This window comes from Agelaius phoeniceus, chromosome 1, assembly GCF_051311805.1.
Source record: "Agelaius phoeniceus isolate bAgePho1 chromosome 1, bAgePho1.hap1, whole genome shotgun sequence".
NCBI lineage: Eukaryota > Metazoa > Chordata > Aves > Passeriformes > Icteridae > Agelaius > Agelaius phoeniceus.
Window position 1 is genome coordinate 57,502,011 of NC_135265.1, and position 13,490 is coordinate 57,515,500.

General features: G+C 38.3%; 1 protein-coding gene across 1 annotated transcript; it reads left to right on the forward strand.

Annotated features, from left to right (window-relative positions):
- Positions 1–2,529: 2,529 nt before the first annotated feature.
- On the forward strand, positions 2,530–7,516 carry CCDC201 (coiled-coil domain containing 201). The gene is made up of 3 exons (XM_054638038.2): positions 2,530–2,632; positions 5,970–6,538; positions 7,430–7,516. The coding sequence occupies exons 1-3, from the start codon at positions 2,530–2,532 to the stop codon at positions 7,514–7,516; spliced, it is 759 nt and encodes a 252-aa protein (XP_054494013.2).
- The last annotated feature ends 5,974 nt before the right edge of the window (positions 7,517–13,490 follow it).

Below are 13,490 nucleotides of genomic sequence, written 5' to 3' on the forward strand. Positions count from 1 at the left end.
GTTCATTGGGGGAGGTTTAGACTGGACATTAGGAAGCATTTATTTACCAAGAGGGTGGTCACACACTGGAAAAGACTTCCAGGAGAGGTGGTTGATTCTCTTTGCCTGTCAGTGTTTAAGAGTCATTCAGAGTCATTCACCCTTAATTACATCCTTTAGCTTTTGGTCAGTCTAAAGTGTCAGCAGTTGGACTGGATGAACATTAAAGATCCCTTCCAACTGAAATATTCTATTCCTTTTTATTCTAATCTGTTATTTTCTATTCTATTCTAAAATGTAGAGTAGATAGACAGATAAAATGCCAATCCCCCCTATTTACCCTATCACAAAACTCAGGATTCTCAGTGGTGTGCAGACATGTAATTCCTACTGAAATAAGTAGAAATAGCACTGAGGCACTTTTGTAAAGTTAGTGCAGTTTCACTGGTTCCCTCTGTGCAGCTTTATATACTTGAAGAGATAAAGTCCACAGAATGTGTTGCAGTGTTTCCATTTCAACACCTGTGGCTGCCCAAGGAGCTTACTGGGACAGAATCACTTCTCCATTTGCCCACTGTACCATAATGCTTTCCAGTCCCAAAGGAGGCACTATTCTGCAGAGGTTAGTTCATGATGAGGCTCCCTGCTCATTTTAGACTTCGCATTAGTAATTAAAATGTTTCACTCCTATTTTCCTTTGAGTGAAAATGAAGGAGCTTGGTCTGATCAGCAACTCTTAGAAGACTCCTGATTGACGTGCCTATATACAAAACTCAGACACAGGAAGAATAGTTTATGTGGATTTGAATCAGATTTGTAATTTGGGCCCAAGTCTTCAAAATCACTTAGGAAACAATTTTATATCATTTCCCTTTCTTTGGGCTTTTTTGTTTTGCTTTTATTGTTGTTTTGGTTTTTTTTTTTTTTTTGGTTGGTTGGTTGGGGTTTTTTTTGTTTTGTGCACTCCTTTTATCTTTCTTCTAATTTATTCTTTCTATGTGAGTCTAAAGTTAGGAAAACATTTTCACATTTGTGTCCCTCTCTTAATTTCTTCCTTTCCTTCTCCTTTTGCTCCTCGCCACCATTTCCATGCTTCCTCTGGCTCTTCCTTCTACCTTATAATGCTTTGAGCATCATTCCACCATAGGACAGAGTAGAATGCTGAGTTCTACTTACCAGCTCCTATTTCTTTTTATGAACTTGGAATCACCCTCTGTGCCTAAAAACATCAGACTAGGTGCAAGACCAGGGAGAGAGCCTTTTAGTGTTCTGCCCAGGAAAGACTGCACCTAGCCCTTGGAGAGCACCTAGCTTGGAGACTTATGCAAGATTTGTGACTTTACAAACTAGATTTCACATCCAATTCAAGAAAATATGTTAGGGAAGCATATGAGTTGAGGATTGGTTCAGAATACAAGTTCCCTTCAGGAGAACTGTTTGGCAACATCCTCAGACTAGAAAATGAAGAAATTAAAAGAGCAGCAATTGAGGAATTGCAGTCTCTCAAAACAAACCAGAAGACAAAGGGAGAAAGGTGTCAATTTCTGTCCCTCTGTGTATATTATTCCTTGGTAAACTGAAAAATAATTATATTATCTCCCTTTCCCAGATAAAGCCTCCCCAAAATTCCATCTCTTGGAAGTGAATTGAAGTATTTGCACTGGAATGAAGGGGCTGAAATTTGAACAAACACTATCCTGTTATTATATTCCCTGCTTTTGCTGGTTTTGGAAGTAAAAAATTTAAGAAAATGTTTAATTTAAGGGAATGCAATAACCTAAGTATGTTTTGCATTTTTAAAATAAATTTAGAAAGAAGATTAAATTATCTCCTAAAATGAGATCAACAAAAGGATCTTTCAAGACATAAACCTAAAGCAGTGGGAGTTTGATATAAATATATGAAGATATATATTAACATTGCTAGAATTGAGTGCTATCTTGCTTCATGCAAAAAATTAGAGGAATTGTGTGTAAATATAGGCCAAAAGGCTGTATCCAAACCTTTGAAGTTATTGTTCAAAATATCGAGTAGACAATGCTGAGGATAAAGACGATCATTCCAAGGAATGTAAATTTAGTGAAGGAATTATTTATAATGAATAAGTCTGAGTGCAGGACACAGTATGCGTCATTCTTTGAAAGATGCAAGAAGCTTTCAAGGTGTCACTCAAGCCACAGTTTTCATGTTTCCTGTTCAGATATAGAATACAGCTACAGATACACTGAGACCAAGGTAATATCACCACTGCACATGTTCTACTGAGCTCTGATTCTTAAATTAATATTGGACTCTTTTCTGTCTTATCTCTGTACAGTTATGTCCTTCCTATTCTTTGTAACATCCTGCCACCACTTGATAAAGAGATGTATCTGTAGGACATAAGATAAACCATTATTAGCAGAAAGACCAATTTACAAATCTCTTAACTTGTCTCTTCAGAGTATTTAGCAAGGTTCTAGAAAAAAAGAAAAAGAAAAGGCTTTTTAGAAAAGGGGGAAGTTGTTTTAAAGAGTTTTGCAGAAACGGCCATGGAAGGTAGACATAAAGATGATGCAGCTACAGACAGCCCTTGCAGACTGTGAGATTACACGGAAAAGGATACAAAAAGCGAGGACAAGCACAGCATGGAGTGCCAAGCACGAGCTGGGAGGCAAGGCCATGTGGTTTTGAAGGAGTCCAGCGAAATTATGTCAGTTTTCTCAGCACCCCAAAAAGCTTCTCATGCAGGTTCATGCTGCTCAGTGTTGTTTGCATCATTGCCCTGCTAGGAGAGGTTATATTATGTGCCACAGTACAGCAGGACAGCACAAACATTGTGACACCATGTCAAGACATCACTGTGCTCTGTACTATATAAGGAACTGGCTTGCTGGACCTGCAAGGCACAGAATGACTGGCCTGGTGGGTTTGTTCACCAAGCCACAAGGTATGAAAACTAACTACAAATATTCAAAATTAAGTAAAGATTAGTCTGTGTTTATAAAGGGCTGAGACTTTTTTTTTCCCAGCCACAAGTATCTCAAAATAGTTTTTGTTTAATTCTCAAAATGTTACTGTAGGAACTTCCCCTGGGAGTTTAGGAAATAAATAGCTTATCCTGGACAGACTATTTATTTCCAAGATATTTACTCATGCAATCCATGTGATTGTAGCGTGCCTCCATTTCTCAAGCTCTCTTTCAGCTCCTGAGGGGCGCATAACTTAAGCCTAGCAACTTTATCCATATACTGACAGACTGTTACTTCTAAATTTTGAACTGGTAGCTCCAATTCTCTATTCATAGTAAAACTATTAATGTGGCAAGAGAGAGTGGTTTATGATTAGGTTTGAAATACCCAGACTCCCTGGAACCAAAAGTTCAAATTCCTGTGAGATCAGTGCTTTTGCCCCTCTCTCTGTGCTAGATGCACTCTACAACCCCAGGTCATCCACATAAAACCGTGAAATTAGGTCTGTCTCATCAGCTTCAAGGTCCACAGGTCATGCTTTGTCAAAAGGGGCCACCCCACAATTTGTGCACATGCTCCCTCACACCTGTTCTTGCTCTACATCATTGTGATAACAGCTGTTTACTGTCAGCTACCACAGAACTGACTTGCAATTCAGGACTGGTGTAGTCCAGCTGCTTTTCAGTTGATAAAAATTACAGTCCTCCACCTAAACCATACCATTCCAAACCAATGGAATTCTAATCTAAGAACTGATACTTTGAAAGCATATGCTTCAAGATAAAATGCTGTCATTAGCTGTTAGCTGCAAACACCATGACATTCACACTGAAATTTACAGTTTTTTGACTTATTCTCACTTCCTATTTTCCTAAAATAAGAGCTTTTTCATGGCAGCTTTAACATTAATTTCCCATTTATTTTTTGAACAAGAAAAGCAGTGAGAAAATAACATCAAGATAGCAAAATACTCCATCAACATACATCCATCTTGCAGCAGATCCTCAATGTGCCTTATACAGCCATGTGAAGCCAATTAACCACTAGAGTATTTTTGTGATTGAAATAGGCAGCATACAGCAGAGATTAAATACCAATAAATATAGCATATAGATAAGTTGGCTAGCCCATTTTCCTATGATTAAATAATCCTAGATTTCTATTTAGTTATTTATTCATTTAGAAGCAATGTTGATGCTCCCAAAAAACGCTAAACATGTTAATTAGGGAGTGTTTGTAGCAAAGGATGGCCAGGATGAACAGGTTTATAAGCAGGGAAGTAGCAGCTGAAGCTAGATTACTTAAAAAAGGAAGGAAGGAAGATATCAGCTAGAACCTCGTAGGTCTGGTAAGCCTGCTATATTTTGTCAAATTTCTTGTGAAATGCATTCTCTGTGATACACTTTGATATTCTCAAATAGTTTTTATTTCTCTGTTGGTAATAGACTTCTCTCTTTTATCTATAGTGGTGTTGGAGCAGAAAAACCTGTTGCTTATACATATTTATCTTTCTAAAACATAGAGAAATGTGAAATAAAAAAAATCATTGTTGTTTTCTACAAAAGCTTTGGTTGAAAAAAATTGTTAAAAACTAAGAAAGAAATAGCTTTTAATTGGCCATTTAATGATGAAGGGGAAAGTGTTAAAATACATAGCTGAGGACAGGTTTGGGGGAGGAGTGCTGGACTGCAAAATCCTCCTTATTCCCTTTCTAAGCTTAATCATGTACACTTCTATGATAAAGACTAAAGGAAGTCAATCTGTCTAAACAGAAAAGGAAAAAGGCAGTCTCTGTAGGCTGAGTGCTGCCTATGTCACACAAGCTAGCACTGCTAAGAAGTGAGAGAAGAAATGAGTATCCAAATAAAAATTATTATGGAGTACACCTCCCTCCTTGTGAGGGGAAAAAAAAACCAAAAACAAAAAAACACCCAACTTCTGCTGTATTGAAGAATCAATGCCCTATCTCTTGCTGCCTCTGTGTTTAGAAACACAAAGTGGATGGGAAACTCCACTAGAAAACTTAGACACTAAGTGCAAAACATTGACAAAGAATGGAGAACTAATACCTTTTGCTTCAGCAAATATACTTCCCTGTCTTCTTGTGCCCTGCTTCATGGTAGTCCTGTTTTGCCCTTACAAGGCCACAATCTATATACAGCTTAGAATATAGGGCAATCAACCTGCATGAAATATCTGAACAACCTAATGAAAGCAAAGATTACAACAATTACTAGGAGTACTTAACTGCTCACCAGATTTAGATACTTATCTTAACTATATCTCAAATCAGATATCTTTATCTTGGGCTTTTCTGCCCAAGAAGCAGCAAGTGTAAGAAGCAGAGTTTCTTTTTATTGGGCGTTTGCAAATGGATAGGGATAATGCTAGTAGCAAAAGCAAGCTTGCCATTGTAAATTCAGTTGAAAATAGACTTCCACAGAACATATATTTTTTAGAATCAAACTTAGGGTCAGCTGAAGTAAGATAAATGTCAAGTAACAGAAGGGAATTAGAAGTTTGTGAGCCCCTTTTCAAGGAATTAAGGAAAACAAAATAGCAATTTGATTAAGAGATAATTGGTGAATCCAGAAATTCTCTGCCCATCTCTTTAGAGCACTTGATTTCTTGCTACAAAACAGTAGTCCTTCCACCATCTGCATAGAGTGTTAGCAGCTGAAACCCCAAAAGTATATTATTTACACACCTGGAAGGAGGAAACACCATCTTAATGATGTTGCAGTTAATGAAAGATCTTTAAAAATTCTAGCACACTTGGAGCTCCTCATGCAGAAGGCTGAGAGAAGAGTAGTAAGTGTTGGATGTGTGACCAGATGTGTTCTCATGTTCTGTTTTCAATATGGCTCTTCTAAATGCCTAAACACTGATCTATATAAAGGATAAATTCCATGTAAAGACAGAATATAGGCATGAGAGTAGAAACACTTTGGATTTGATTTAACAGCTTGCTGCTAAAAAACAGCTTACATTACATCTTTTACAGCGTGAACAATGACACAATCTTTTTATTTTCTCAAGGCAACAAACCTGACTTCAAGATGTCAGAGGAAGATGATTCTTTTCTGAATGTTAAAAGATCTCTGAAAAAGAGAGTGGTGAAACACAGCACCCCAGTGGACTCAGTGCTCTCAAGAACAATTCCATCTTCTATAGATCTGACAAATCAGTCAATCAAGGACCAAGATGCCACAAAAAGAGTTTATGGCTCTCCAATGCCAAAATCAAATCTAAGTAGATCATTATCTCAAGTATCATTAGTACGTGCTGATGTATACATCCCTCCTATGTCCCCAAAACCACTTTCAACAGCATTTGATTTGCAAGAACTAAATAAAGAGAAAAGCCAAAGCTCTCGGCTTGTGTTTTCTAGAAGGAGGCTTTCCACTGTGTTGGCCTCTGATGAATCAAATCAAGAGCCAGCTCACAAGATTGTCCCAAACACAGAAACTCAAGCTACCACCAGAGCATTTGTGGATGCTGCAGTAACTCCCAAGAGCGAACACTTATGGCTTGTTTCCGGAATACCAGGGATAAAAGACTCCCCGGTAGCAAAATCCAGAAAGAAGAAAATTAATAAAACTCTTCAGGTAAAGACTTTCATTTAGTTATTCAATAGCTAAGTTACACAAACTTCTGCCAACACTGAATATATACAGCTATCTCAAGTAAAGTGAGAATAGTTTACTAATGGAACATTTCCATAACTTTAGCAGTGAGGATATCTGTTTATGAATTGCATCATAACCTGTTAAACTCTGTGATACCATTCCTAATCACAGACAGGATGCCATGCAAACTTCCAAACTAGCATTTTTTGCTTCAGCTTGTGAGCTCGTATGACTCATTGTGTACCCAAGTGGGAAAGTATATTTTTTAATATATCTTTCTTTAGAGGATATTTAAGAATAGGAAGAAATCAGTAAGTGAAATTCTAAAGTTTCTTAATGTTAGCAAGTCAGATCAAACTTAAGGAACTAATCTACCCCTTTTTCTGTTAAATCCAAATTGTAGTGCTATATAAAAAGAACAGTCATTGCAAATGGGATCTTGTGAGCAGTCCTTTTAACTAATGTAGGGTTTTCTGGGAAAAGCTTAGATTAATAGATGTTCTGCAGGTGTTGGTTGTCTGTTTCAGAAAACTCCATTTTCTGAAACTCTAATTATTTGCTGAGGGTTTGTGGAAAGCCCATAGAAAGGATAGGAAGGCAGCAGAGTTAGACTCTGAAGGTTGTCATGTCAGTGTGAAGCTGTCAAATTCTGTTTTGCTTTGGTTTTTTTCTCTGTATCATATTGTTCTTGAGTGTGTCAAGAAAACTTGCCAGCTTTGAGAGTAAAAGCTTCTTTGCTTAAAACAAATGGAAAACTCCGGCCAAAATTGAGTTGGGTCATAAGTCCTTTGTGTAGGTTGTTTGTTTTTGAAAGTAGGTGGTATCTGAATAGATTAGCTTGATTAAACAATATTTTTTCTTCTGTAACAGAGAAAGAAAGAAAGAGAATGGCTGCTTCGTCAACTTAAAAACATTGAGGAGGCAACTAAACATGAACTGACAATTGAAGAAGCTTGATTGGGCTACCTGTGGGATAACTGCTGTCACATCCATCATGCAGGAATGGCGAGTTCCAATAAATCACACTCTGTTATAGTGCCTGTTAGGCTTCCTCTTTACTTCCAAAAGGATCTTTTGCTGTTGTTTATTTGTTTTGTCATTCTTTCCTCTTAAATCCTGGAGTAGCCAGGTATAATTTAAGATGAGAGTTAAGAAGAGACTGTCTCTACAGGAGGGTTAATGTTAATTTATAATGGATGAAAGGCCTAGAACAAAGAAGGGAGGAAGAACTTAATGTTTAAGAATCATTCTTCAGCCTGACACAGCCCTCCTTGGCCTTAATCTTTCATGTAGCATTTAAGTCTTATAGGGTTATTTATCTTTCTTAACAAGAAGTCACTAGACAAAGTCCTAGTGACCACATAAAGTGTAATCCTAGCTAGCCAAAGGGGAATCACTTTCAAAGCTGATGCAATCTTGGATGTTTTTGCTGCTACCTGATGAGATGAGGAAATACTGAGAGGCACCAAGGATGGAGGCCATTCTTTAGAGATTACTAATTAATGACCGCTTATTTTGAAGTTTTGGTTCAAAATCAGTTTGTCCCAGCCTTAAATTGTAAATGCAACTCACTGTTGTATTGGAGATACTTAATCCTTGTCTGTGAGTTTTGAGGAAGTATGGGGTTTCTGGCTTTTTTCCCTCTGTAGCTGCTGCATGGAGATCAAGAAGGGTGTCTTACCTGATAGCTGTATTGTCAAAATGATAATTTAACTCAAAGGAACTTTCTGAAGCATCAATCAAGATTTGATGCAAAAAGCACAACATTCATGTTCATTTCTACTGCTGTCTGTTATTTAATCTTTAGATTATACAGGCAGAGTTTCTAAAGTTATTTAGAAATTTCTAAGTTGTCTATGGAGTGTCAGCAGCAGGAATCCAGAACAGATTTACCACCTACATACACGTATTTCTGCACTTGTGTGGCTGTAGCATGTGCACTTTTCTGGTTTATACTGGTTTTGCAGCTGTTCCAGGCACTAACTACCCCAAAGGGGAGAGGTCCCATTTAAAGAAGCTGCCAGTTAAGAATGGACGCAAAGGACACTTTTGCATTTCCTTTCCACAAACTGTAACTTGTAGTATCTCATATCCAAGGTAGTAGAGAAGGGGAAGTATGTCCCATGCCAACATTATGAGACAGGCCAATCGATAGCATCTATGTTACACTCCAAAATGTAAGAGTGGAGTTGTGGTTTTACAATCTCTCTCAGGATTTAAAAGGAATCAGGATGTTTTTGCTAATGATTCTTGAAGTGAAATCCTTCAGAGTTTCTCAGGAGAACAGCCTTATCCTCAGACCTGGCTTTCTGTGTAGCCAGGCAGTGGGGTGATGGTGTCCTTCAGTTCATGAGCCAAGTAATGCTCACTTGGTTTCAAGTTTAGTTAATGTTCTGGAATTTGTTTGTGTGTGTTACCCTGGCTGCTTGTCTGGCCTCCACAGGTTCCTCTGGCAACCAGAGAGCTCCTGGCTGGTGTAGATTCCAAGCTGTTTTTGAGATAAAATAGGCATGGTTGCAGATGTGCTGCTATTCCCCCTGAGCCTGCAGGCATTTCATCAGTATCTGTGATTTGTGCCAGGGGCTGAACTAAGATCAGGCAAGTGCAAGGTTAGCGTGAAACCCTCCTCTACCCCTGGGAAAAGCACAGATTAATCTGGCTGCATGACCCAATGCTTAATCCAAATGACCCAGTTCTGTCTCTTGTTTATTTGTACCTTCCCAGATAGTCAGTTACAGTTGCTCCTTCTTCAGGTTTCTCATCCTAGTCTCAGGAAGTCTTGATACTGTTTCTGCTTTTCTTTCTCACTGTTGCCTCTCAAAGTCAGTCTTGGCTCCTGTCCATCCAGTTTCTCAGTCTTCTAATGTCTTCTCCAATCTGGTCTCTAGCTCTTTCCTTCCTTATAAGACACCAATGTCTTTTGTCTTTAGTGCCTGCTCTTCACTGTTAGATTCTTTGCCCATCTGATACCCTCTGATATCTAACACTGGTCTTCTGCCAAGACTCAGACTCCGTTGTCACACCCCAAAGTGCCTTTGTCTACTTAGGTTGATGCCCTCTGTGATGTTAGGCCAAGTGGAAAGGTCGTGTGGGACAAGTTCCAGACCTTAGGAGGCCAGGGGTGTAGTTGCTGCAAAATTCCTTCTAAAGCCCTGCTTTGGGCTACATTAAATGCAAGATTAATCCAGGGAATATGGCTACTCAATGTCTCAGGTATCTTTGGCTTCATTCCAAGGGCAATGCAAAACTTCTGAAATTCAGAACACAATAAATGATGGGAAGGTTTATCAGGGAGCAAGATACCACCCTGTCAGGTTCATGGAGCTAGTTGGTGCCAATAAAATCCCAGTGGAGGAAAACAATTTGTACCAAATGGTAACACAGAACTGACTTTGGGTCTTTCCAAGTTTTCAAGCTCTATCAGGCAAACAGACGCAAAAACACCAAGGGGTCTCATGATTTTGCAAACTACTTCCATTTCCTCTCTAGAATGTTAAAAAATAAATAGCAAAGACTATGTAATATTTGTTTTGGAATAATTTAGGTGTTCATGAGTTTGCAAAAGTTATAAAACCGCTTATAGTATTTAATGAGAATATCAATACAATCAACTGGTTCTTCAGGGGTTTTCCAACATTTGTCTGACATTCTGCAACCACAGTATCAATGGTTAATTGCATGTAACAATCCCAAGGAATTTCAACCAGCCCTATATAGCACAGACCTTAGTGAATGATGTTCTCAGAAAAAGATTTGTGTCTAATTTATAAAATCAGGTTGCTAGAAAATGGGAAACTAAATATATCAAATTGCACTTACAAAACTATACTGCTATAACTATAGTTCACATGTAAGAATGTCCATAGGAAAAAAAATTTTAAAAAAACCCACCAAACAAACTCTTCTTTTTCTGTATTTGTTTACAGAGCTTGAACTTCCTTTCATTTCTTCAGCAGACTCATAGCCCTTCTGGAATTAAATTTTTAAGTTTAAATGATATGGCTAGTTCTCTGTCATACTATGCATGTATACTTTAAAAGGAATAGACTTTGGGAGGAGCACTACTAGTATGCAGTTTCACTCTTTTTAAATGTTCATCCTCTAGTGGAAACAACGGCAAAATTACTGTTTGGTTAGTGCTTCTCTTCATGCATGAAGTTCCTTTATGAGTATTTATATTACAATATCATCACAGTGCAAAAAAAAAATTCTTAAAGGGAGTTGTAAAATCCAACACCCCTAAAAAAGAAGCCTTCCTAATTATTACAGACCTTAAGTATGGATTTCGGCTGAGACTGAAACAGGTTACCAGCTACAGACACCAGATCCTTATGAGAAGAGAATCCCCAGGACATCCTGTTCTGTAAAACAAAAAGCCCTTTTCCTGCATGAATGATTGTGAATCAGAGTTGCAACATGCTCTTGAGCTTTGGTGTTGTCCTGACTTTCATATGCAACATGGACACACTTGTAAGTTCAGAACAGCCTTCTCATTGAGAGTGTTCTTTAAGGGCAGTATTTTTCCTTTTGGAGTGAAGCTATGACCTTGACCTATGGAGTTGTTTTCAGTACACTTGTCCCTGATATTACACAACCTACCTGCTGATGGTGACTAAGCATGATGTTAGAGGGAGAAGAACAAAAACATTACCAAGAACAGAGGGAAGAGACAGAAATGTCTTCACCCAGGATTTATGAGCTCGGCCTTGTTCCCACTGAAGCAATGGTAGTACTCTTGTTGACAGAGCTGGGAGTGCTCTGCCCAGCTGCAGTGCTTCTGTAGGAGGCCAGTTTGAATAGAAAAATGTTTAGCATATGTATTTGACATATTTTAGATTTATGTAACAGACAAATGGAAACTAGGTCCTTCCTTTGCTCATCACAGCTGAAAAATTTTAAAATAACTAGGAAAAGTGGGAAACTTTTAAATAAAAACAGTTTGGGTTGGTTTTTTTTTCCCTCTAAGTTACAACATAGTTACATTCCTGTTATGGACAAAACCCTGAGTAATAAATCACACAACAGTGTCACTGACCTGTACTTGGTTGTGTTTTGTTCTATAAGACATACAAACACACAGATCTCCCTTAGCTCCATCTGTTGATGCACTCCACCATGCCTACTAAAACAGCTCCCTCCTCAGTATTTCCAACTTACTAGAAACAAATGAACAAACACTGAGCCTAGTAGCACCTAGAAAAGTTAGAGCAGTAGAAGCAAACATTTTCAAATATTGATAAAAACTTGAACTAGGCAGAGATCTTACCATTTCCTTTAGGATGCGGACCTGAGCTGCTCACCCTCACCCAGCCCAAACCTTGCTCAGGCTTTCTACTACTATATACCTACCTAATGCTTCTATGCAATTAAATGGTGCTTAGCAGTGCAGCCAGTCCCAACAGGCATGTGAATCCTGTAAAACTTGACAGTTGCCAGTCTCCTGGGTATACTCATACATGTGGCTATGCAGCACATGCAGCAGCTCCACCCCTCCATCATGAAATGGTATATATGCATGAAGATGCGTAGCAGACAGCAGTGAGATAGGAGTTCTATCTATCTGATTTCAACAGCAGCCCACAGTACAAAACTCTGGAAGTACAGATTGCATTTCAAATCCCCTTCTCATGTGAGATAGGAGCTTGAAACCAAATGTCCTGGCTCACAAGGCAGTAAGGCAGTGTTTCTAGCCTTACTACGAAGTCAGTGCTTTTACGTGTTACCTGTCAAAGTAGTTCCATGTTGCCTAAGTGTTTATTAAAAATAAGGTTGAACTTGCATCACTGTTCTGTCACTCACTGTCCTGCATCTGTGATGTTTTATTTCTTTGTGGATTTCTTTGTGGTTTTTTTCCCCTTGTTTTTCTTCATTTTTATAGCAGAAATGGAAAGAAGAAAGGGGAAAAATATCCTTCATATTTCTTCTGCTTCTTACTGTTGTTGCCATATTGATCCCTTTTGTTGTTCTCTACTTCATTCTTTGGCCTTTCCTAGCTCTACATCTCTTACTGTAACTGTCTTCTGCTTTCAGCTCTTCATGTCATTGCAGGTTTGTCCTTTGTAGTGACCTTCTTCCACAAGCAGATACCATCATCCTCCTAAAGCTTACATCTTCTCCTAAAGAGGAGGTGCCAGCACTGATAGGGGAAAAGAAATATCTCACACCTCTAAGAGAGGACAATGAAGATTCTCTTCATAGACATCGAATAATTCAATTCTATAGTATGGAAATCTGATGCAAACTCAAATATGGGAAAGAAAGTATGTGCAGGATTGCTGACAAATTTACTTGGAGAGGAACTGGATCCAAAAAAAGCACTTGCAAGATGTCCAGGTGAAATGGGTTTCAAAGTAGGCAGCCAAGAGAGCACAAACAAGTCATCGCATCTTATGGCATGCACTTAAATCAAATTGGTGTTGTGTGAAAAGTATTCATGCAAAGGTCATGGATGCTTTAGCATTTGTTACTCCTCTAGAAGAAAAACATCACACAAACCACAAAACCTTCACAAACCATAGCTCAGCAATAGTAAGAAGCCATGAGAGGGAAGACACTGCAATAAGATGGAAGGTTTGCAATTACAATCAAAAAATTTATTTACAAAACATATGTTGTAAATAAACTGTTGATATGTGTTATAATTGTAAACTGCTAGAAAGAAAAAAGAAGGGGTGGAACTGGAATAATGGAGAAAGAAGTGCTGTATGGCATCCTGAATACCTCAGGATAGCTGAGAAAAAGTTCACTAAGGCTGTAGGATTGGCAATTATACCACAAAGGTTATGATGCAAGCATGCAAATCAACAGTGCATCCTGACCTTTACTAGTACATTCAGTAGAACATTTTTAGCCACAGCTGGGAAATTATAAAAATTGATAAAAGAAAACAAGCCACAGAGCAAATTCTTTGTGTAAGACCAGCAAAATGAAA

Coding starts and splice junctions, on each gene's coding strand:
- CCDC201 (XM_054638038.2), top strand. CDS start 2,530: ATGATGCAGCTACAGACAGCCCTTGCAGACTGTGAGATTACACGGAAA. Junction 2,633..5,969: donor TGCCAAGCACGAGCTGGGAG/GCAAGGCCATGT, acceptor TATTTTCTCAAG/GCAACAAACCTGACTTCAAG. Junction 6,539..7,429: donor AAATTAATAAAACTCTTCAG/GTAAAGACTTTC, acceptor CTTCTGTAACAG/AGAAAGAAAGAAAGAGAATG.